At 45.9% G+C, this 25,558-nt stretch overlaps 1 protein-coding gene across 2 annotated transcripts in view; it reads left to right on the top strand.

The window, feature by feature from the left end:
- Nucleotides 1-13,817, top strand: part of LOC309576060 (phosphatidylinositol 3-kinase regulatory subunit gamma) — a gene marked incomplete at its 5' end in the record, with an annotated part of 73,061 nt that extends 59,244 nt beyond the window's left edge. For both annotated transcript variants that reach the window (XM_082287023.1, XM_082287024.1), the window contains 9 exons: nt 408-519; nt 2,824-2,922; nt 4,355-4,535; nt 5,346-5,471; nt 6,234-6,376; nt 7,469-7,645; nt 8,122-8,196; nt 8,509-8,679; nt 10,101-13,817. In XM_082287023.1, the coding sequence (XP_082143149.1) occupies nt 408-519; nt 2,824-2,922; nt 4,355-4,535; nt 5,346-5,471; nt 6,234-6,376; nt 7,469-7,645; nt 8,122-8,196; nt 8,509-8,679; nt 10,101-10,302 (1,286 nt within the window). In that variant the 3' untranslated portion in view covers nt 10,303-13,817. The remainder of the gene's footprint in view (nt 1-407; nt 520-2,823; nt 2,923-4,354; nt 4,536-5,345; nt 5,472-6,233; nt 6,377-7,468; nt 7,646-8,121; nt 8,197-8,508; nt 8,680-10,100) is intronic.
- Nucleotides 13,818-25,558: the final 11,741 nt, after the last annotated feature.

Below are 25,558 nucleotides of genomic sequence, written 5' to 3'. Positions count from 1 at the left end.
CTGGTGATGCCTGAGCAACTGGAGTTTTTCCACAGTGGTGCCCAGTGCTCTCCAGGCTGTGGCTTTCAAACACAATACACCTTTGTCATTTGTTTGGAGCTTTAGGCGGCACCTGCCCTTGTAGTCGTGCCTGCACCAGTCTTCTTTTAACAAAAACGCACATTTCCTCATACTCCTTCCTTTTCCCCTCCCTCACACAAGTGCTTGATACTAGAAAATCTGGGATCACAGTGGAACAGTTGACTTCAGACTTCCTTTATGATTACAAGTTCCATTTGGTTTGAGAGAGCTTGAAAGCTGAGTTCAAGATGCACATTTTCTCTTGTTTTTTTACTGTCATATTTTATTAACAGTTTAGTGATTATTTTCTGCTGTTTGCCTTTCTTTAATCTGTTTTTCATTTTCAGCTCTTCCTCCAAAGCCCCCCAAACCAATGACTCCAGTCAATACAAATGGAATAAAGGACAATTCCAGTTTCTCTCTGCAGGAAGCAGAGTGGTACTGGGGGGACATCTCAAGGTAAGCAATATTGCTAGAATATATTAATTAAAATACGTTAATATATGTTGTTAAAATTAGGATAAGCCTGCCAGAATTCAAGACAAAAAGAACATGCTTATTTCAAGCAGCATTTTACAGGAGGAGAATGCTTTAGGACTATTATTGGCAAAGCACCTAAGTGAAAGTATTCAGCTGGATTCAAGATATTTAGTTTGTTGCTCCTCTGGTGTAGATATTGCAAGTCTTGGTGACAATAATTTTTGAGTTTCTAAATTTGTCCAGATACACAATCTTTAAAAAGAAGAAAAATGCTTCTGAATTCGATATTTAATAAAGTGTTGTAAGCATGCAATCCTGGAATGCATGCAGTTCAGCAAAATTTCAGTATAAAAATAATATTTCAGGATAAAAGGAATTGCATTCTTATTTTTGGTTTCTTTAACGTTTGTTTAAAATTGCATCTATATTAATTTCTATTACATGGCGATGTGAAAAAGAGCTCTTGCAAATGCTAACCATCACCCATCTACACTGAGCAGATGATAGAGACACATACCAAACAAATTAAGTTTTGCCTCTTAAGAAAACCCTTTTCTGTGTACTTGAGAAAGTAGATGGCTTGGGTTTGGTTCAGGAAATGAAAGGCCTGTTTTTATATACTTAATTGCATAAAAGAACTGAAGTGTTCAGTCATCTCTTACCCTCTTAAGGCACTTCTGAAGAGTCTAGAATTTGGAGCTGTAAGAGGACAGGCAAGCGTGCTGGGAGTGCGATCAGGAATTGCTCAAACTTGTGCACGTAATACTTTGAAGCACTTTGGCAGATAGAGGCAAGAAGAGCGTGTTTGCCACATGAGCTCATTGACATTCTGAGAAGGGAAATAAGGTTTTCATATCTTTATTGTACCACCCTTATCTTTTTATAAAGTAAACCCTCGTAGATCTTGCTTTTGAAGGGCCTTGGCAGAGATATTTTTCTGTTAATTTTAAGTTGAAGCAGAGTGGCAAAACCTGATTACAAAACCCACTAGGCACAGTTTGTTTAAAACTGCTCAATATTGGTATCAGTTTATTGACTGTGGATTTGTCCCTCAATTAGCAGTGCCCATGATGGCAGGAGCTAATGCACTGCAAATCACATTGGAATGGCTTTATTAGATTAAAACTTGATACACGCTCATGTAAAGATGGAATTGTTTATGAGCCTGGTTTGGCAGCCAGCAGGTACAGGCTGCATCAGGCTATCAGGACAGGAGCAATGTTCTGCAGTCAAGAACTTGTGCTGAAAATTCTGTCATGAGCTCCAGGGTGCAACTTGCAGGCCCAAACTTGTAGGTCATATCTGTCCATTCAAAAAGGAGTTAACTGGATCCAGTCTGTAAAAATGGTCTGCGAGGAGTAAATGGATATGCATGTGATACTCAATAGGAGTCAGTTTTACTAACAGAATAGTTTTCAGGTAGCTAAATCAAAGCTAAGGCTATTCTTTTGTTATTCTTTTGAGTACTTTTGTTCCTTAGTATTTGAACAAAGAAACCTGCTGTTTATTTTTCTTTGTAAGGTTCAACTAGGCTTCCTACAGCACTTAAAGAATGTTGAGGCTACCTGAGAAACTTTAGTTTCCAAATGATTGTATTAAAAAGTGCTTAGGGCTTTCAAGATCTTTGAGGGAGCTGTTATAAAGTGAGATACATAATCTGGGTGAAATGCTCATAAGCAAGATGCATATCTCTTCAGCTGAAATAATTTTCTTAGTGCTTACAGGTACTCACTTTCACTAAAAGATTTCTTGGTTTAGCTTAAAGCTCTGGACTGAGTGTCCTTCTGCCTCAGTTGTAAATAAGGAAAAGTTGTACTGAAGCTAGCAAGGTTGTAGTGATTTAAAAGGGCTGTCAATAAGATCAGAGTTAAGCCAACAATGAGCCTCTTGAGACTAAAACTACGCTAAACTCTAGGCACCTTTGAGCTGTGATTCTAGAGACGTGTCTTAAGAGGTCAGGTCTGGCTTCTCAAAGGGAACCTGTTCTAGTGTGGACTTCAAAACCTGAGCAGATTAAAGGGAAGGGTTGTGAACTGAGTCACAGCTGCCACTGTTGTTTAAGCAGAGACTCCTTCCTAAGTGGCAGTTGACTGTAGCTACTTTTCCTTAGTACAGCTACACAAGTTGAGACTTGCTTTAGGTGGCCTAAAAAACTTGAGAACCTGACCGTGACAGAAGATTGAGCTCTGCAGATGTTTATATTGCTGGGTCTGATGTTTCACCTGTGGCAAAGATGATCATGTCCTTAGCACTTCTAATTTTGCCTCCCTTTCCATTCTCCAGGGAAGAAGTCAATGACAAATTACGAGACATGCCAGATGGAACATTCCTGGTGCGCGACGCATCGACCAAGATGCAGGGAGACTACACTCTGACACTGCGGTGAGCACTGAGCACTTGTGGTCCCCTCAGCAAAACCCTGAGGAGCTGTTGCCATAACAGTGACAGCCCTGGCTGTGTAAAGCTCATGTGGCTCAAGCTTAGAGATGTTCCCAGTTCTGCACATCACAGAACAAGCAAATAAAGAGCCAGGTCTGACAGTTCTACTCTTTGCATTGAGTCCTGCCCCTCACTAAACATTACCCTAAGGATCTCTGCAGGTTAGATGGGACTCAAGGAGGAGAGCTGCTTCATAGTTTCAGAACTGCTAAGGTAAAAGGTGTTTGTAAACTAGACCTTTGATTAATGGGAGAGTGTTGAATATCTTACCAGCACACAGCTCTGGAGAACTGAACACAATATCTTGGTAAAAAGAGTATCTTATGCTTTCTGATCTAAAGTTAATACTGACTTGGAGTCATGTTCTTTTCTTCATTAAAATCGTCTGCAAGTAGCAGGTTTTCCAGAGCTGCCTCAGCCCTGTCTGCTGCAGTTAGGCAGAGAGCTCCTCATGTGACTGGCCCTGGTGCCTTGCCCAGCCTCTTGCCTCTGACAGGCTCCCAAGGCTGGCTGTTAGAGGCAAGTGGGCAAGGCACAGAAGCCACAGCCTTTGTAGCACACCCTTGGGAATTACTGTGATATGGCAGGTATTTGATCCTGCCGTGAAATTCCATTGCCTTAATGGTAGGCTTGTTCCCAAGGGTGTAGTTAAAATTCTGCTTTAATTTCTGCCTCAAAGTTCACAGCCTGTGTGCTAAGGTTTGGCATGATTTGGTTATTTTACTGAATGCAGCTGTCTTTAGGAGGCAAAATTGTAAGTGTGGGAGAAGGACAGGACAGTGTCTAAACAGTCTGTTGCTGGAAAAAAAAAAGGAAGAAATAAGGACTATATTTGGAGAAACCACTAGAATGTATAAATCTGGATAACATAACACCCTAAATTTACAACTGTCTTGTAATCCTCAAAGGATTTTGTTTAGGTTCATGTATCCTGTATTAGCACCTATAACTCAAAAAGACTTGTTAATAATTGTATAAATCTGTACTCAATTGTATACTATTAGTGACCCTGAATTGCAGGAAATTATGGGTTTGGGTTTTCTTATGGCTCCTTTATTCATCCTTCAGCATCCTCCTTTTCCCTTGCAAAACTTCTGGCAAAGCTAGGATTTAAATACCATAAGCTGGCTTCAGAATGAACACATAGAAAGAGATTTACTTTGGGCTTTGCTCCTGTTCAAGTAATCAGATGATAATTCTGTGTGTATTGACTCTTAAACTACTTAATACTGCTACTGTGTAAAGAATCACAGTGAAGATGTGCAGTGTGGAAGCCACTTGCCCAGGAATTTCACTGGTGTCTTTGTTAGCAGCCTTAGTTCTGATGAGGGATGGGAGGGACACAATAAAACCTCTGAATGACTGTACTTTACAGGAAGGGTGGCAACAACAAACTGATAAAGATCTACCATCGGGATGGAAAATACGGCTTTTCTGACCCACTGACGTTTAATTCAGTTGTGGAGCTCATTAACCACTACCGCAATGAGTCCCTTGCTCAGTACAACCCAAAGCTCGATGTGAAGTTGATGTACCCCGTGTCCCGGTACCAGCAGGTAAGATCTTCATCAGACCCCAATAACTATTAGTGCAGACAAGAAAAAAAAAATGCAGATGTGTATATAATTCTGAGTTTTCTCTATGAATAGCCTGGTTTGTTTATTTTTTTAACAGGAAAAAAAAAAAAGGTGAATTTTCATATTTGGCCTCACTTGGGTCTTCCAAATTGTCTAACCATCTAAGCTACTACATTTTATCAGGTTTCTAGTCTCCATCTGAGCCCAACAGAGAATTGAAACCCTGACATGCAGCAGAGTTGAGCCTCTGAGAAGCCTTTTAATTTCCCCTTGGACCTTTATGAACCCACTGAGCACTGTTCTAGCCAGTGCTACCCATACGAGTTGTGCAGCTGCTCACTCTGTGCATAGCCATCTAAATTTTTCAAGAACATTTTTTAAACTTTTATTCAGTAGCCCAAGACGCATTCTTGCATTAAGGAAAAAGAACTGCAGAGCTTCTTGGAGATATAAGAAACAACTCTGATCTTTAGCTTAAGATTCTAAGCAATTTGCTTCCTTCTTTCTTGAATAGGGGATAGCAATCCTGAAAGTAAGGTGTGGTGTGGTTTTGGAAGTTTAGTATTTTGGCACAGCTCTTGGTGTCCTGTAGTTCCAGTTCCTACTGTCTGTAAACTGTGGAACATGTTGCACAAAGAAAGGTGGGTTTTAAACACAGTGTTCTCTAGAAACTGGATTATAAACACGATGCTAGTATCTGTAAAATGCAAATGTGCATAAGAGGACAAATGAATACTCTTAAGGAAAAGCTGCTTTGCTTGAAGACTTAATAGCTCTTTGTATGTGCAGGATCAGTTGGTGAAAGAAGATAATATAGATGCAGTAGGTAAAAAGCTTCAAGAATACCATGCTCAGTATCAGGAAAAGAGCAAAGAGTACGACAAATTGTATGAAGAATATACCAGAACATCACAGGTTGGTTCTGCTTTGGCTTTTTGTAGAATCTGTTTCTTGTTTAAAAAGCAAAGAAAATTATTTTAACCTGTTAAGGCTAATAAAGGCAATATAAGGAAAAATCTTAGTAAATTGTGGAATTAGAGACAGGAGGTTTCAGATTTGATGAAAGCAGTGAATATTGCTCGTTGCTGTAAGTCCTAGAGGTGTAGTATCGGGCAAGGAAGAAAGAGGAGCTGAGCTTTCTGGTATAAGGTAAAGCTGTAGAGAAGGCCAACACTACAAGCTTTACACTGCAGGCTTCTTCCTTGGCTGCTGAATATTTCCAGCTGCCACATGCTGCAGTGAGAATTGTAGAGGGGTTTGTCCAGGTTTTTTGTGAAGTCATGTGCGAGTCAGTTACCAGATATTACGCCTTAAGGAAGAGTGAATACAGTATTTGGACTGCTTCTTGTAAAATAAGATAGTTCATCTATGGGGAGGAGGTTTGCTGGCAGTCTTCCTGCAAACTAAGATGGAAAATACGACTAAAATATTTGAGGGGTTTGCAGCCTAAATAGAGAGCATCGTGTAGGGGAGGAGGATAGACTTACAGGGAGTAAGTCTGCCTGGTTCTTTCCTGACCCTACTCAGACATTTGACTGAATTTAAAGCTGATTAATCCCATTTTGACTTAGTGGGGGGAGAAAAGATCGTCGTCTCAGTCAGTTTAGGGAACATGATTGAGTCTTGTATTGTCATCTTTATTATGAACAAATGATGAAGGGCTCTTTCCTTACGTAGGAAATTCAGATGAAGAGGACTGCAATCGAAGCATTTAATGAAACAATTAAGATATTTGAGGAACAGTGCCACTCACAAGAGCGATACAGCAAAGAATACATCGAGCGATTCCGCAGGGAGGGGAATGACAAAGAAATTGAACGGTGAGCTCTCGGGTTGCGTTTGCTTACCTGGAAGAACTGGTGCCCACACTGACACTGACATTACAGCATCATATAAACCACTTTGGAAGCTCAGTGTTTTGTAAGACCTTTCCTCAAGGTATCTCACCTTTCAGTAAAGCTCTCTCCTCTCAAGGAATTGCGGAGCTGGGAAATCTCTGGATTATCCTCTCTTAACTTCAGTAAATCAAGATACTTCTTATCCTCTCTTAACTTCAGTAAATCAGAGGACCAGGAAAGAACAGGAAATAATTATTTAATTTGCTTATCCCATTTCTGTTTGGATTTGCTCAGAATATAATTCAGAGAAATCTTTACTTGCAAACTGTGAAATGTACATATATCTGATCAATCTCATTGTCCATGGTTGGTTTTAGTCGCTTTCAAAGAAGATCAATAGTAGCTGTCATCTAACAAATTCAGTAAGGACCTTGTTTGAAACTGCCCTTCTGAGAGGGTATTAGCAGAAAAGGCTGGATCTAGGCCTTTGAAGAAAGGCCAGGTATAATGCCTAAGTTGATGTAGTGCTTTATGAACCAGCTGAGGGAGGTTTCTGGACCAGAAACAGTTACCTGTAACAATCTCACTATGCAACTGTGGTGCTTCATTCTTAGTAAAGACAATTAACAAGCAAAAGATGTAATTTTCCTGAATCTCTCAAAACCTGCAAACTAACCTTGAATGAAGAGACAGGCAGCATTACTTCCTGGTAGCTCTTGATAGTAATTGAAGTCTGCGTTTGAAATCTTGCTACTGCTGATACCTGTGGTGGGCTCACATAACTGATAGAACAAAAACTGAATCTGACAGTGAAGGAGGAATCTGTTCTAGCTTACCTTCCTACAGATAATTTCTTCCTGCATCTCTGCCAGAAGGAAATATATTAAGGTAAACTGAAGGCCCTCTGGCAAGAAGTCTTTCCTGTCACTCTTAGAGTAATTTTCATGTAAGGATGAGGTGTTCAAAGAGAGGAGCTGCTGTTACAGTAGTCCTTGTGATACTCTTCTCTAAGTGCTACCACTAGGTTCAGTCCTTCTGGACTGGCTTGACCTCTTCTCTCATACTCATTTGCAGGATAATGATGAACTACGAAAAATTAAAATCACGCTTGGGTGAGATCCATGACAGTAAAATGCGCCTGGAACAAGACTTGAAGAAACAAGCTCTGGACAACAGGGAGACTGATAAGAAAATGAACAGTATCAAGCCTGACCTAATTCAGCTCCGCAAAATCAGAGATCAGTATCTTGTGTAAGTAAGCCTGACCCATACCTCAGAATAGTGTCTCTGATGAATCTGATTAATGGCTGTTTCCATCAGGATAATGAGAATTTAATTTTCTTTTCATAACCAAAGTTCTGTTAGTGCTGAGGTGCTACGGTCTGGTGGGGGATATCTGAGTGCTGCTTGGCCTCTTCCTGACTTCATTATTTAAAGAGCTAGCCACAACTAGGTGCACATTCTGCAACTCCTGTAAAGAAAAAATTTAAGAAAAATTAGTTATAAACAAAACCTGTGCCTGCTAATTCAACAGGTGTTAGTACTTTTTTTGTTAGGTGTCTCAGATGTTGCTTATACCCACACTTGATTTCACCACCACTGTTACCCAGCTCTTAATGTCCCTGGGCTGGACACAGACTGTCTTGTGTCTGAGCTTCAGCTTGCTCACTATGAAAACCCATACATATGCTCTGAAGTAATGTATTAATGTTCTCTTCTTCTGGCAGATGGCTCAATCACAAGGGGGTGAGACAGAAGCGAATAAATGACTGGCTGGGGATCAAAAATGAAAATATTGATGAGTAAGTGTCACTATACATATGATTTTATTGAGAAGTTTTCCATTAATAAGTGTTTTTTCTTGTGGGGTTGGTAACAAAAGCCACCAGTTTCTCAATAAAGGACTGGAGCCATGGTGATGTCATGTGAGGCAGCAGCTCTGCTGAAACATGTAGGATTAAAATCAAGATCTAAGTGGAAGCCTTTAATATATGTTCCCTAGGAGCCTGACCTCCCAATTTGGGCAATTCTGGTATTTCTTGGTATGATTTCTGCAAAAGTAACTGCTTATTAACTCCTTTACTGATCACTAGTTAATAAATTTATCCCCTCAGCACATACTTTGTGAGTGAAGAAGATGAAAACCTGCCACATCATGATGAGAAAACTTGGTTTGTTGGGGATCTCAACCGTATCCAAGCAGAAGACTTGCTCTGTGGGAAACCTGATGGAGCATTTTTAATTCGCGAGAGTAGCAAGAAAGGATGTTATGCTTGTTCTGTGGTGTAAGTCTGTTTTCCTTTTTGTTCTAACTACTCAATTCATAAATCTCTACCAAAGCTCTTTATTTTGGAGAACAAAAGCCAGGCCTAGCTTAGGCCTACCCATTGGAATGTGTTGCATGTTTGCAGGAAGACCGGCATGGTAAAAGCTTTGTAACAAAAATGTGCGTTGAATGTGCAATAACTGTAGTCCTGCAACCTCTGCAGTTCCCACAGTAGTTAGTACAAAATTCTGAAGTATCCCAACTTGAAGCTCTGTAGTCTATAAGCAAATTAGGGCCTAATTCTCCCATATTCTTCCCTGCTAAGAGACACATGGGAAGAAATAAAGTGGGGCTGTAAAGGTGTGGCATCCTCTGTTCTCATTTTCATGTCCAACTCTAGATCTTTCTCTTGTATTTGTAAGGTAATGGTGATGCTTCACAGGATTACTTGTGAGCAGTAGTTTTGATGACATTCACACAGCCTTGCATTGATTTCTTGTATTTCACTTCATTTTATGTTGGTGTAAGGAAGGTCAGAAATACTGACTCCATTATCTAAAAATCCTTCAAGCTTGTCCTGGAGTCCAAAATGGCTTTCAGTGATTTATTTCACATGAGGTTAATTGCTTCTGAGCACAAATCTGAGAAATGAATATATGAAGGTTTAGCACCTCAAGATAACTGAAGATTGTAGTATCTGCTGTGTTCAGTGTTCTGTTCATTGCAGTCACCCAAGTGTTGGGTACATCAGATGCTTCTGTTTGGTTGGGATCGTGCTACAGGCTCGCAAAGGGGTGGCGTAAAGTAACCTGCTCCTACATGTGACTGGGATTATAACAGGCTCCAGGACAGGGATTACATAATACCTGATCTTTCTGGCAGATAAGTTTTTCTAGCAGCTTTGGAATTGCTGTGTTCCAGTAGCTGCTTTGCCAAGTTAGAGACTCCAGTTGCTATGGCTTCAGATAATGAATCAGCTTGAACCCTTCCCATGCTTAACATTAAAAAATACACATGGAAGTTTAGCACTGTGTTTCATGGAATACTTTGTAGGTCCTGATAATTTGTGGGTTTTGGTTTCTTTGCTTAGTGGAAAGGTTTCTAGGTAAGTTGAGCACAAAGTCATTGCTGACTTCGGGTGCTTATCTTTTTGGTTCAGCTCTTGACTTTTTTTCCAAGGAACATTTGGAGAACAATGTAGTAGGGAATTGTGCTGCTGGGATGGAAGAGCCCTCTTATGTGGATTATTATGCAAGAGTGTTTAATCGCATGCCCTGAAGCACTGTTTCTTCACAGACTATATTAATCTCCTCCACTTGCATCTACTGGGTCCTCCATTATGTAATCCAGTGACTGGCGGAGTTGCTGCATTAGTTAATTGTTAATAGACTGTCACTTTGAGTTTGTCCTTTTACATTAAACTCGCCTCTTTCCTTGCAGAGCTGATGGAGAGGTGAAACACTGTGTGATCTACAGCACTCCAAGAGGTTATGGGTTTGCAGAACCGTACAACCTGTACAGCACACTTAAGGATTTGGTTCTTCATTACCAGCAGACATCCCTTGTCCAACACAATGATTCCCTAAATGTCAGGCTTGCCTATCCTGTCTACGCACAGATGCCCCCCTCTCTCTGCAGGTAAATTTTGGGGAGGAGGAAAGCGTTGGCTATCTTGGATTCTTTTCTACGATTTTTATTAGAACTCGGAGGGCATTCTTTCTCCTTAGACTGCTTGTTTTGCACAAGAAGTGATTCTGCGAATGTGAATCAAAAAGAGGCCTAGCAGCAACAAGACGACAACTTGGGTGTAGGTGTCCTGGTGCTACCTTAAAAGCTCAGCTGTGCTTTTACACCGATACTTTTGTTTCCTTATGAGGGGAATAAACTCAACGCAACGCATTTGAAAATACTGGAAGCAAAGCATCATTTTATGGAGATGATTTTTTGCCAGGCACCTTCAGTGGAACTTCTAATTGGATTTTGTTTTCTCTTGTTCTAGTAGACACAATTTGAAGCCTCTACCCGAGGCACTGGTAATGTCTTTCAGTCTTAAACTCCCAACAAACTAGGGGGAAACTCTGCCACAGCAATTCTTCTCTGCTAATTTTAGCAGCTTCACTGCGATTCAGCCGGACTTCCAAAAGAGGGCTTGTCTTGAGGTAGCATGGAATTTGGTGAGAGAAGACCAAAGGAATTATGGGAAAGTTTCAGGTTTTTATTTAAATGGAAAAATGCTTGTAAAAGGAAAGTTGCTTTATTTTTTTGCCAACAGTAACAAAGTTTTGGTTTCAATGGCACTGCAGGTCTTTGCTTAAAGGAAACATAACCAAATTGAACACGCCAAAACTTTGTTCGTTGCTAGATCGAGCACTTACGGGGGAGGTTGCATTAGCATCCGCACATACTTTCTACACCAAAACTTGAAACAAATAAAAGGAAAAGCTAAACATTGTGTGTCTTCAAAACACTAAATTTGTCTGATCTGATGTAATTGCTCACTCTCCTCTTTCTTCACCCCCTCTCCTTCCCATACCTCAGCTTGGGATTCTGTTTTCAGATTTTTAATGATACTGTGCTTCAGAATGTAAACCAGAATGAAGCTTGCACTCGCCTGCTGCAGGTCTCTTGCTGAACAGTGACAGACTCTTGTAACACTTGATTTTGGTACAGAAGAGGTCGGTGTAATCAAATGCTTCTGGATGGCTTATTGTACCAAATTGTTTGGTGGGGTATAGTCACTTCCAGCTGTAAGAAGTGAGCATGCTAATCCTAGATCTCCTCTGATTTGTTCTTTGCAAACTGGGTTATGAACTCTCACACCACTGCAGCCAAGCAAGATTTTACCCTGGTATAATCTAAATTCCCTTGTAGTTATTTTAGACATGATGCAAAACACATGAAGGGAAGAGAGCCATACTCCTCAGTTACTGGATGTCTGGTACCATCCTTTGGCAAGGGCTGCTGTCAAATACTGGAGTGGGTAGTCCTGGGCTTCATCAACTACAGCAATCATCAAATAAATCCCTCCCTGGAAAGTGTACAAAGCAGCTTATTTCCATTCCTTAAGCTTCTAAAATGAAAAAGAGCTAAGTTTGGCAAACCAAACCACTTGGCATCAAAGCACAACTGGCAAAGCAATTGTTCAGTGTGCAACCTTGAAAGTTACTTTTGTTCCCATTACTGGAAGCGTTTCCCTTGCAATGCACCCATTGTGCAGGACAGGAAGCAGACAGTCATACAGGTCTGAGAATGCTGGAGACCCGTTTCTGACCCTGGGGCTGATTTCCTGTTCAAATGGCTTTTTTCTGTAATGCCTGGGCAGTAGTGCCAGGCTTGTTGATGTATAATGTTTACACTAGAAGTATTATTTCCCTGAATGTCTTGAATTCACAAGTAGGGAAGTGACAAAGCTGGAGCACTGACAGCCATTGCAGGAAGGGTAGTCTGGTTCCCTGGCATGCCATGACATTTTTTATTTTGCACTAATGACCCTGACGCATCCCAGACACTTCCTAATTGGCCAGAGTGCAATCTTCAGGCAAGGAATTGTGTAGATGCCACTTTTCTCATTTAAATGATACCCTAAAAAGCTTAACCAAAACTGTGTGAGAGAAGAATAAAATTCACATAAGCTGCTATGTCAAAATGAACCACATCTGCTTGGGTGTCTCTCCTACTTCCCCAGGAAAAAAGGAAAAATGAGACATAGCCTTTGCTGTTAGTGGAAATCTTGAATGGTTTCCTCAGTGGTCTGTGGACATGGAATTTTTTCTTTATAAAGAAACTTGCCTCTACGTCTTGGCTAATTTGCAGTTCTAATCTGGCAGCTGTACAGCTGCCATTCTCACACTTCTTGGGTATCTAGCATTCCCTTGATGCTGGGCTGCAACCAAATGCCCGATGAGGGAAATCAGTTCAAAGGCACAAATGATAGCCAGGTGCCTCGTGCCTGTGGAAAAGCCTGTGAGAGGAGTGTCTGCTTGTTTTCCCTGCCCTTGTGAGCTCTCTGCACTCTCTTACTGACAGTGTTAACATTTGAGGCTGATGAGGCCCATATATCTGATCCCTGCTTTCATGACAGAGATAACCTGGCCAAAGTGTTTCACATCTGCCCCAGTTTCAGGTAGGGCTCAGTTTTGTTTTAAACAGGCACAGATCTGCTTCCAGGCTCGTAAATCCTGGCACACCCTCACAGTCCTGACAGCAGCAGGATAGCAGAGCAGGGCTGTCTGAAGTCTCTCTGTAGTGGAATCTGATTGATCCTGTGAGGTCTTGGTCCAGGCTCTAGCCCTGGCTTTGCCAAGGTAAATACAGTGTGATTCCATTAGCATCTGTGAAGGTAGCTTGGCTTTATCGTGGTGTGAGTGAGTAGGGACTCTTGGCCCCTTGCTCCCCAAGATCTTTTTGCTGATCACAGGTGATGTATTTGCTGTGAATGATGGACCCAGAGCCAATAAGCCATCCTGAAGTGTTCTTTGAAGTTCTGTTTTGCCCAAACCTTCAGACCAGGGCTATGGTCAGACTAAGCCTGCATTCCTTGTACTGGCTCTGTTACTCTGAGCAGTCTCCCTGGGGCTGTTTTGCCACTGTTATCTCCCTGTGTTTGGTTTAGGCACCTGAAGTCCCAGCTGCTGCCATTGTTCCCCGTTGATTTGCATGTGTTACTGCACAGATTCTTTTTACAACTATTTTGCACTCACAGAGCAAATGAAAATTGGTATAAAATCAACTGGTGTGATCTATGGGGCAAGGGCATGGTCCTGCACCTCTCATTGTGCTTGGCCTAATTCTGTTTGCTCAGTAGCATTAGACCTGTGAGAAAACCCACAGCTTCCAGGAGCTGCTCTACACTTGCATGACTGAGAAATCAGAAATGGGCCTGTGAGGTGCAGGATTACAGCCCAGGATGAAAAGCAGCTGTTAAGCCTGAAACAAATACAGGAAGTGTGAACATGGAGGCAAAACAAAGAAACTCAAGTTCTTTTAAAACAGTAAGATGTGAGAAGGTTTTAATTTTAAGAGTCAGAACATCAGGAGGAAAGGGGGAAGTAACCTCACTGTTGTAGCAGCCATCTGGTACCAGGCTGCAGTTAGAGGAGCATTGATCTCATTGACCCACATTGTATTAAATATATATGTAGAGTTAAATAAATAATTTTTGCACAGTGTTAAATGGGGGAAGGGGGGGAGGGGATGCAGAACCTCGAATATGCACAGTTTCTTCTAATCTGTTTTGAAGTATATTTGCAGGGAATTAGGGGTGATTCAGTATTTTGTATTGGTATGGATGGAAATCAGGTCTGCTTCCACAGTTGCCATTGGCCCCATTGTGTCAGCCACGAGTGCCATGTTTTTGAAGTTAGTAAGTTATCAATCTTTTCCCACTACTTCCTTTATTGATTACAAGTAACCTGAGCATGGGAAGAACCTAGGAACAGAGGGATGTCCCAACAGATGCTTCACTAGTGTGTGGAGCAGTAATGTGTGATTGTCCACCTTCTGATACTGGAGTGCTCTAGTTTTGGGGGTTGTATTTGGGTTTTTATTTCATTCTCAGCAGCGGTGAAGTGAGTTGCTGCTTTGCACCGTTGGTAGTTGCAATCTAGAGTTATATCCAGTACAGCCCTCTGTCTTATGCCAAAAATAAAATGCTCTTTCCCCACTCATCTCTCTTGACGTGGCAGATGTTCAAGAAATTTTCCATTTAATGTGATGGGCCTGATTCTTTTCTCGCTGACACTAGTGTTAGCAAGCCTTCCACAACAAAAATCAACCATTCCCAGGAAAAAAAACTTGCATTTAATCATAACTGAATTCTAGTCACAGCAGGGCAAAAATCAAAGTTTTTCCCTCGCAAAGCCAGGCAACTGTAATGGGACTGTGGAAACGAATGTTGACACTTAGTGCTGTTTTGGGGAGGACAGGAGAAGGAGGAGGGTCTTGGTTACCCCAAATCCTGGGCTCTCTGCAGGCGTGGCACCATGTCTGTAACTGAACGCTGTGGCTGTTTAAAACAGCAGAATTGCTATAGGAGTGTCACACTTTAAGTTTGGAAAAGCCCCTTATTTGGTACTTGAACAATCTTGCTTCTGTTTTTGAATGTCTGTTTATTTTTTATTTTTTGTTACACTAACAGGGAGTAAAAATCTGAAATGTTAGTCTTGTATGCTTGCTGCATTGTGCAGACATGAAACAGGTACTGCTTGTGGATCAGGAGGGGTAAGAGACAGGTTCAAAATGCAGTTTTACAAAGCACTACGATGGGTTGGGGGTTGTTTTGTTTAGACCATGTTTAAAATCAAGTTTTCTTATGTGTAGTTTCCTTATAGTTGATTTGCAACCTCTGCTTTTGCAATAGCAAAATCAAAATAACATTCCCGAAGAGCAAAAATGCTGTGAGGGGAGGGGGGTCAGGCTTGCTCAAATCCAGCATTCAAAGCAAATAGCTTTAGTGGAGAGGAAGGATCAGCACCCTAAAGCATCCCTCTGGTTGTAGTTTGATGAAGCAGGAGACAGACCATGAAGCAGAAACCTCTGCTTGGAACCACGAAAATAAGAGGAGATGCCAGAGCAGACCCTTCCCTTTGGAATTACCAGTTGTACTCTCCTTAAATGCACATGCAGGAGAGGGTTTAAGGAATTGATGTAAGTCCTTGAGGAGCTGCTGCCCTTTCTGTATGGGAAGGGAACTTGCACTGCTGATCCCCTTGTTTCCCTTGGCACACGAGCAGCCGGGAGAAGGGAAGGACCAGCCCAAAGAAGCGCCGGCCTGTTTGTCAGGCAGCTCGGCCAGTTCAGCCCTGCGTGAGCAGCAGCTTTGGATGGGGTTACATGAAGTTTGGCCAACATTTTTGTGAATCTTGCATTCTGTGGGCAGAAATACTTTCCACCGAATGGGAAGGGGAAAAAAATCTCTTGAAATCTTTTCAGTTCCTTCCTGTTTGTTCAAAGGGGCAGATTGGGAGCTTTAGCTTGTTAACTGTTCAGATGATGACAGTGCTTGAAGTGCTGGTCTTTGGGGCTGGCTCCATATAATTGATGCAGAATTTGCATTTTTTAAATTGCTATTGGCATAGACTCACCGTATTTTATGACTAGACTGGCCATTTGTTCTGAAGTTTGCCTTTAAAAAATGTAATATGAGCTTCAGAGGCAAGGGGGAAAAAAGTGAGACAGGTCCTTTTTAATAGAAAAAAACGCTTTGTTGATCAACCTGTATTAGAGAAAGCAGCTTTAGTTTGATGCCCCCCTCCACCGCCTTCCCTTGGGATTGCATCTGTGAGATCGGCATTGGCAAATGAGGGGAGGGATATTTCCCCCGGTGTCCAGCAACGCCGTTCCCATGCACTTTCCAAGTGCTTGTAGCAAGAGGCTCGGGATCGTTTGGAGAAAGTTACTGCATCCAAAGACAAAAGAAAAGGTCTCTAAGGGTGACAGTCACCCCCAGCAGGGGGTTGTAGGATGCTGGGGCCGGCCCCGAGCTGCCCCCGGGTCTCTGTTGGCTGCAGGGCGGGGCTCACCTTCAGTCGGCTGGGTCGGGGTTTTGGTCTGTTTTGTTTTCGTGAGTGACTTCTACATCCAACAAAGATCTGTTTGATGAAAACCTGTTAATTTTGTATATCTGGCTGTTTATTGCACCATGGGATTGTAATGGTCTGCATCATCCGTGTGTGTGTGCGCGTGCGTGTGTGTGTATATGTACTGTATGTATATAGATATATGTAAAATATATTCACGTACACCTTTAAATGCATTAGCTGTAAGTGGCACTGCCCCTTAAAAATAAAACTCACCGTTAGCACATTCTGCCACGTGGTCAGGCAGAATTGGGTTGGTTTTTTTGTCAAATGAAAAGGAGTTTATTGTGTTCATCTTGCATATGTGCTTCTGAAATGCTGAACTCTGGATTTCCTCGGGGGGGTTGCTACTATATTTGTAAACAGAGTTGATTTGGGGTGTTACTTACTCTGGGACAAAGCGTTCAACCGTGTCCCAAGCAAAGGCTTAGCAAAAAGAAACCCCTCTTGCTCTCCTGTGAGACGCAGTGATTGTTTGCACGTTTCAGTGGCCCCTCAGTGCCCCCTGTCCAGAGCTGATGTGCAATGGGTGGTGTTGGTGCGTGTCCCTTTGTGAGTGGACTCTTTGTACAAGGTGTGGTTCAATGTAAAGCATGAGTGGGTGTTTGATCTTGTGTCGAGGGCTGAAATAACAGCACACTCCTTTGTACAACCTTTGCATCAATGTTTCTGCTTTTCTTTGACTTCTATTTTCTTTAAGGGAAACTGCATCTGTTAAGAACCTGCTTCTCCAGAAGCTATTGAATTATTTTGTTTTCCAGATGAATTCCAGCATGTAACTTTGGTACTCTTGTTTGTTATTTGTGTAAAATCTGTTCTTCTGTCGTTTATGGTGTAGTCGGGGAGGGGGGTGGGGGGAAGAAAAGAAAAAAAAAAAAGGAATTCATGTAGTTTAACTTTTAAAGAAAAGAAACAAACTGCTTCATAAGGAAACCAAGTGTATGTTAGTGTTTTCTGACAAGTCATCCTGTAGTTTCTAGCTCAGTAATGCAACACTGTACTTGTCACCGGGTGTGTTACAATTTTGCTGTACTTTCTTTTACTAGATGGTTGGGCTTTTAAATCCCAGACACTAAGCATCCTGGGCCTACTTGCTCTAGATCAAAAAAAATGCAATAAAAAAAAAGATTGCAATAAAGCACATTGACATGTAATGTTTTAGAAGGATGTACTGACAGCTGTTTCTAATAAATTCCGAACTGCAGCGTGGTCGGGCTGCCGTGGTGTAGCTGTGTCTGTCTCCCAGCCAAGGCCATGGGCATCATCTTGAACAGAAGCAGAGGTCTTGCAGAGGTCTGATTTCCTCTAGGCTGGAGAGAAAGCCCCTCCTGGGGCTGGGAGGAGGGAGGACTACACGTAGCACACGCACGTTCCTTAATGGAACCTTCCCTGCGTTCCTTTCACAGCGTCTTCCGAGGGAGCAGGAGCCATCAGCAGTGTTCTTGCATGGCTCACTGCTTCCTCTGCCATCAGGGAAAGCCACATTTGATGATGCCACTGTTGGTGCTGGGGAGAGAGGGGATGCACCACTTGGGCAGACTTAGGAAAGACATGGCTCAGCTGCATCCATTCACCTAGACATTGCAGGAGTTTGGGAAATCCCTGTTTGCTTTCCCAATTCCTTCGTGAGTACCAGGCACTGGAACCATTCAAAAATCAGTGAGTTTGGCGGTGGTGTTGCTGATCCTCTTTTCATTTCACACGTTATGGCAGGAGGGCAAACCTGGGGGGATGTTTTGCCCCTTAAACTTGGGAGTCAGATGGGATGCCACCCCAGCATCCTCAGAAATTTAGGGCAGCGGCAGTGGCTGTGCATGGCTCGGTGTTTTTGCGGCCCCATGAGTCAACGTTTTTGCAGACTGACGAGCAACATTTTTCCAACCTCCTGAGTCGACCATTTTTTTTTTTTTAATGCTGCATCAGCATTTTTCACAGGACCGAGTAAGCCTTTTCAGCTGCTGAGTCAGCATTCCCTCCATCACCCACACCACAGGCCCCTCCACCAGCAGGCAGGGAACACCCAACTGGGCAGAAAAGTCCCTGATCATGGTGCAGGGGAGCTGGGAGCACCCAAATGGACCCTGAGGGCTCACTCGGGCAGCTGTCATTACACCCAGCAAGGAGCTTACCACATGTTACAGTGCCTCAGGGTGCTCCCTGCTGTCCTGCTCAAGGGAAGGGGCACTGCACAGGAGGGATGCAGCCACTCAGAAACATCACCTGGAACAGCAGGAGCCACATGGTACCCATTGGATGAGCCATGGGCTTTGTGAGCCAGTGTTCACTGCATCGGCACCACCAGGCGAGAGGAGAGTGGTGGGGAAACATCAGCAAGAACCTGGGAGGACTCTGCAAGGTGCTGCAGGGGCCTGGATCTTTTTCATTATTATTTAATTTATTTATTTTTAATAAGGGCTAATGAGGTAGAATTGCAGGAAAGATGTAAGTCGCTAATTGGCGAATGGTTTTTCAGGGCTTTGCCAGACTGTTCGCTGTGTTATGAAAACATCACAGCCAGAGACGGCGTAGGAAATTTCCAAGCGGCTGTGCTGACTGGATGGAAAGAAAAACACCTCCCAGCTCAGATGTCTTCTCAGAGAAAGGGCAGATCCCAGGGATTTTTCCATCCTCAGCAATTCCACAGAGCTTCCTGCAAGTCCCCTGGGTTCCCCCCACTCACACACAGGAGCCTTCCCAGGGGCAGGCAATGGCCCAGCACCCCCAGACGTGGCACCACAGGGCAGGGGTGCAAGATGGATGGACAGAAGTCCCCAGGCTGCTTTCATGGGATTTCTGTTCCCCCCCATGCAGGGGCCCACTGTAGTGGGAGATTCATGCAAGGAGCTTGCCCATGGGAAAAAAAATCTGGTGGGAAAAACCCAAACACCTCCAAAAGCCCATCGTCCCCCAGCCAAAATGCCTTGATGTAAGGGATCAGGGTTTGGTTTGAAACCCGGGGCTTGTTGCAGCAACCAGGCTGCTCCACTTCTCCTCCTTGGTTTCAGCTCTCAAAATAGACTTATTTTAGTCTAATAGTTTAGTTTAATAGACACCGTGTTGCTGGGCAGCAGGAGCAACACAACCACAGCCATAGCTCCAAGTGCCACAGTCATAAATAAAGGGCAGGGTGGTGAGTGTGCTGCACAGGACCTTCAGCAGCCCTAAATCCAGGAGGGATGTGGTTGCCTGTCCCCTCCATCCCACTCCAACATGTGCAGCCAGAATGTGGGATCCATCAGGTGCCTCTGCCATGAATGAAGCATCTGAGCCTGGAAATCCAGCCTGGGCAGCTGCTTCTCACGCCAGTCCCACTGGGTTTGGGGTTGGGGTGGGTGCAAAGGTACCCAAGATGGAGAGTGCTGCCTAAATCCCCTGGGAACAAAACCCCTCCCAAAGAAGCACAACCTGGCTGAGCCCCAGGGACACACAAGGATGGGGGAGTGTTCACCCTGGCCATGGGCCACAATTCATCCCAGTGAGACATGAGACACAGCATTTCCCTCCTTGGAGCATCAAGTCCAAGCTTGGGGCAGCAGTCAGCAGCTTTCAAGTGAACTGGTGGATTAGGGTTGGCCACAGACCCAGAATCCCCATTTCATGGGCAATCTCATCATCTTGCTTGTCAGGCTTCATCCAGATTGGAACAAAATGGTAATGTACAAAATTTGACTGGACAATACTTTCAAGGGGGAAAACCATCCCACGTCTATTTTTGTTGAGCTGGCACAGTCCCACACCAGCATTAGCCTTTCTGTACCAGTGTTTTCCATGAGCCCAGAAGGGTTGGGAGGACAGAGGCTTCACCTTGACCAACGTAATCCACTTCCCTGGCTACTATTTTCTCCAGATTTTCTCTTGACTGCTATTTTCCTCAAATCTGTTCTTTCTGATGGCAAATCTTTCTCCCTGAGGGGATCTAATTGGCTTTGTAGAGAAGTGATGGGTAGGGGACAAAATGCCAGGGCACCATCTGCATGAAGTCTCTGTGCTCCCAGGGCAGAAGGTGTGGTGGAGCTCCTGGGAAGCGTCTTGGCCACTTCTGCTCAGTCACTCTGGCACATTGCAGGGCAAAACTTGCTGCAAGTTCCCCTGGGCTCCAGCTCTCCTGGGCACAGCCATCTGCCTGGAGCCCTCCTTTCCCTGGCCCCACCAGATCCAAGCCATCTCCCCCAGACAAGGGACAGAACCCTGACCTCCCCCTTGGAGCAAGAGGAGGCAGCTCCTCACATCCAGCTGGCTCAGCCTCCCAGCCCTGATGCAAGCTAGAACAACTCAGGGTCTGGCTCCCAGAAGAGGGATAAGGAGCAGGAAGAGGAGCATGAGCTGTCACAAGGCCTCAGGGGCAAGCAAAGGCATGTCCCATGGTGGAGCATCTTCAGGCAGACTAGGGTGCCAGGAGGGTAGGGGCCAGAATGTGCCCCTCCATCCCCAAAACCTCTCCCTGTGCTCCTGCTTGGGCTTCTGGGCAAGATCCCAGCTTTTCCGGCTGCTGCCACAGGTCTGTGCCCTGGAGAGGCACTCGATAGTCACAAGCCTGCTTCAAGCAGAACTGTGGCTGGAGCATTTCCCAGACTTTTTCCCTTTGCTCACACTTTCAAGGGAAGGAGCAGGATGGGTGCACTGAGAGCAGAGCCAGCCGCCCTGGGCAGGTGCTGTGCACGCTCCCGCGGCCGCTCTGCCAAAGGAAACACAAACATCCTACCCAAAGAAAGCACTTTTCATCGGCAACACAGGTTCCCATTTTTGCACAGGGCTGGTCTGTTCCGGGCAGCTTTCCCCACCACACTGCTGGGCCGAGCAAGGGCCCGGCCAAGCTTTCCGGGCTGGGCTGAGGCCAGAGCCGCCCTTCCTGCCCCACATTAGACCCACAGAAACCAGGCAATATGACCACGTCCGGCACCTGGAGAGGATTTAAGCTGACCTGATGTGAGACACCTCAGAGTTAAAGGGGCTTAGTCAGCCTCAGAGTCCCTTCTGCTCTTGAGATGTGCAATTTGGGGATGTAGGACCCTGGAGATTGGAGACCTAGGGGCTGTGGGACCTTGCTTCTCCTTGCTTCTGGCAAGGGGAATTTAGCCAAACCTGACTGTCCCAGCACGGCAGACAGAGTTGGTGAGGCCCCATAACCTAGAAGGAGCTTTGGAAGGGAAATTCCAGTGTCATGGAATGGTGCAGCTCAACACCAAGCCAGGACAACAAACACAGGTTATTAAAAAAAAAAGAAAAAAGAAAAAGAGAAACTAAAAATATAAAAGACAAGTATTACTTTGGCCTAAAATTCACGAAGACCTGAGGAAAAGGCAGGATTCGGGACAGAAGAGGGGGTGAAGAGGAGGGTAAGAGCACTTGGACGCACATCATTCATGGAATAAATAGCTCTGGGTATTTTATACCTGCCCTCAGTGTTGGGTGGGGGAATGGGGCAGCTGGGGCCCTTCATCCTGCTCCTCTGCACCCATCAAAGTGCTGCCACTGTAGCAGAGCCAGCAGGTCCCCGGCCCCAACACCTGTCCCAGCACACCTGTCCCAGCTCACCTGCCCCAAATCACCTGTCCCAGCTCACCTGTCCCAGCTCACCTGTCCCAGCTCACCTGCCCCAGATCACCTGCCCCAGATCACCTGCCCTGGATCACCTGCCCCATCTCACCTGCCCCAGCCGCCGGCGGGAGCAAAGTCCGCAGTGGGAAAAGCGAGGCTGAGGCCCTGTGAACAAAGCAGCCTTTCACAGCAGCGGCTTGGCCAAAGGAACCGGGGAATATTCCTGTCCAAGGGCTCCCAAACGGCTCCTAGCTTTGATCCTGGGCACAGGGCGGGTTGTTGGCATTTTTCCTTTCCTTGTGTTGCTCTTTATTTTTTTTCCTTCCTACTTCATGGCATAATTTTTGTGAGTGTCTATGATTTCTAGGAGAATTTCCTTGCCACTCTGGGAAGAAAAACCTGCTGGGAGCAAGATGCAGACTCTGCACAGCCCTTTCACCTGTCTCCTGAGGGAGAAAAACACCTCCTCCAGGATTCACTGGAGGCACAGGTGTTCATCACCATCATTTTCAGTTCAGAGGTTGTTTTCTGAACATGTCTGATAAATCCTGGCCTCACTCAGGATTGGAAACTGAAACAGTTGCACACCTGTGTACTTTCCTCCCAAACCACGTCCCTTCCAGGGGACTTGATGGCTTGCATGCTCAGGTGGCCTTTCAGACTCCCCAGGTGATGAGGACAAGCATTTTCCTCCTGAGCAGCCCCCAAACCTGCTGGCTTCCAACCAGTTCTTCTGTCACCCCCCTAAAACCTGCTCCCCCACCCCAAATGCAGAGTGAAGGGATGCACCAACTCACCTTCCCAGCCCCGTGCCCAGCCCCAGGCTCTCCCCTCCTGCAGCACAGGGAATGGTTCCCCACAAGCCTGTTCACTCACACAGTGTGGGGCACACCTGACACCCCTGGCAGGGCAGGCCAAGCCTCCCCTGCCCATGGCCCACATCCCAAATATTTTTAGGCAGTTGGAAACACACCTTTGCTGCTGCCAGCCTTCCATGCAGGGATGGGAGGAGACCGATGGGATGGAGAAATGGAGTCAGCCCTGAGAGGTCACTATGGCGTCCAAGGGAATAAAACCATCCCCCTCCTCTTCCTCCTTCTCCTCCTCCTCACCCTTCTCCTCCTGGTCCCACCACACACCTTCTGACGGATGTTGCCTTTGGACCAGACCTTCTTGCAGCCCAGTTGCCGAAAAAGTGCTGTGGTGAGCCCTGTGTGCCCGTGGGCCATCTGGAATCCATCACTGTCTGTGCACAGCGACTCCAGCCAAACCCTGCTCCTGCCTGCTGCTGGCAGCTCTTGGCTTTCCAGGGGAGCACCTGCGGGTGCAAAGGGGTCCCCCCACTTCCCAGCACTGGAATCCAGCCGGAGAACCCACTGTACCACCAGCAGGGGCTGGGAAGGGGAGCAGCCACCCCACAGCCCCACAGGAGCCCCAAACCACAGCAGCTGAGGGAGGCCAGCCCCCCATGCCGGAGGAATGGTGCTTTTTTTCCCCTGCCAAGGTATGGGTTGGTATCCCCAAAGTGTGGAGGTGCCATGGAGGGTGTCCCTTGCCGGCCCGATGTGCTGGGCCATGCTACAGGGCTCCAGGTGCTATAGGGCATTTTCTGGCTCTGCCATTGCATTCCCAGATCCTCAGGCACATCCTTGCAGCCCTCCCCATGAGGCTCAACACTCTTCAGGGCTCATTTGCCTCTCCCTGAGCAGCAAATGTCCCATCCTGCAAACAGACCCCAAAGGAGCATAATCCCTCTGTTCCCATGGGTGCAGCACCTGCCCAAAATGTCCCTGGTGTTCCTTCCTTGAGTTAGCTGCACTCCTATCTGGATAAGCCACTCCTGGAGCTTCACCAACACCTGGCCACAGCACCCTCAGAGGTCTGCAGCAGTTCTGGTGGAGCTCCAGCCTCGCTCCCCTGAGAGCAGGATTTGGGGAAGTATGGGGTGGATTGCCCTGAATTTGGGATGTGCCTGCACACACATCTGCATGTCCTTCCCCCGCGCAGGAAGGCCCCAGCAGGCAGGAAGAAAAAGGAATTCCAGCCCAGCTCCAAATGCAATCTCACACTGGCTCAAGCTGCCAAACCCCAGAGACCCCCAAAAATTCAAATTTGGTCTCCAAATCAACTGATCTGATTCCTGTTCTCGCGCCAGCACCTGCTTCTCCAGCACAAGGACAGAGAAGCAGGTCTGGAATGTGTGTGTCCCACAAGCAGGAGGGGCTCTCCTGGGTGCTGGGTCGGGAGTCTAATAAAAACCAGAAGGTCTCATGGCACTGGCTGCATGGGCAGCACTGGCCTGAGTCCCACAGCTGGAGATTTCCTGGGGAAAAGTGGGGCCTTCATCCCCAGCTGCAAAACAGATGGGGAGGCTGCCCATGCACCACAGTGCAGGCAGGGCAAGGGCTCCATGGCACTGCTCCACCGCCATTCCCTTGAATTTGGAGGCTCACATCCCCAAACAGGGGACAGCAGCCACAGCCCAACAGGTTTCTGCTGGGTATTGCTGCACCCAGCCGAAGGTTTGGGAAAGAGGCAAGGGGGGAATATTCCTCCTTGCCCAAAGTCCTTCATGGCTAAAGCAACCAGGAAAGTAAGCACATGGAAATGCAGGGAATGGGGGGACAGGGAGGGGCACAAGGGGCCCTGCTTCCCTCCTCATGCTCTAAACATCCTCGTGTTCTAACAGTGAGGGGGAGCGCGCGCAGTGCTGGGGAGCAGCGCAGTCCCTCTGTCCCACAGGAGCATCCCCCACTGCTCTGGGAATGTGCACCCCTGAGCAGCCCCATGGACAAACCCAACGGCACCTGCAGGGTTAATGAGCACCCTCATCAGTGACAGCTCCAAAATTAACAAGCTGGCTCCACCACCTGCATCACCTTCCAAAAAGTCAGGTGAGGGTGGGAGGGAGGTAACAGGAGCTCATTTACTTTGAAGGTCACTGGTGAGCAGTCGAGCAGGAAAGTGGCCTGGGGTGTCACACCAGCGACCTGGGGCTGGAAATCTCTGAAATCTCATTTTAGTCTTCTCCTTTCCATCTCCAGCAAAGCAGCCATGGCCATCAGGAAGAGAGGATGAGCACGGGAATTGTCTTTGAGTAATGCCACCTTCTGCTGCTGGTGACCTGGGAGGGAAGCACCTTTCCCAGAAACCTTCTCCTTCAGGATTAACAGGGGTGTCCAGAGCAAAGCCCAGACTTACTCCCAGAGCAGTGAGACCCCCATGTTCTTGCTGACAGCAGCAGGGATGGTTTGGTCATATGCTCTGAAGGAACCCAAAGGAAAACCCTTCAGGATGCTGCCCCACTGTGCTGCTCACAGAGCCTCCCAGAAGGCAGTCTTGGGAGAAGTCCAGCCTTTTAGTGAAGAAGAAGAGCTAGCTACTGACCAGAGAAGAGTTTGCAGCCACGAGGTCCGTAGGTTTAGCCCATCCTCCCCTGGATCCCGCCCTGATGGCACCCAGCGCCCTCGCAAAGCAGCAAACCCAGAAAGTTATTTATAAGTGGGAATTAGAAATAGAAGATGCCAAAACCAGCAGCGGTGGTGCAACTCCAACTTCCAAGCCCCAGAAGGACCGCGGAGCTCAAAGAAGCTGCGATAGGTTAAATATTGCCTGACCCACTGCCTCGGGTGAGCACCGGGGAGAGGCAGGGGTGCTCCCGGTGAGATCCAGGGGAGGGGGGAACTCTCCCAGCCTGACCCCACCGAGTTCAGGGACAGCCCTGCGCAGAGCAGCTCCCCAGGCAGCCCCATGGGAAGCATCCCCCTGCCAGAGGGATTCCCA

This window comes from Coloeus monedula (genome assembly GCF_965178545.1).
Source record: "Coloeus monedula genome assembly, chromosome: 9".
NCBI lineage: Eukaryota > Metazoa > Chordata > Aves > Passeriformes > Corvidae > Coloeus > Coloeus monedula.
Note: the sequence above shows the minus strand (reverse complement) of the source record. Positions and strands in the feature narration are given on the sequence as shown.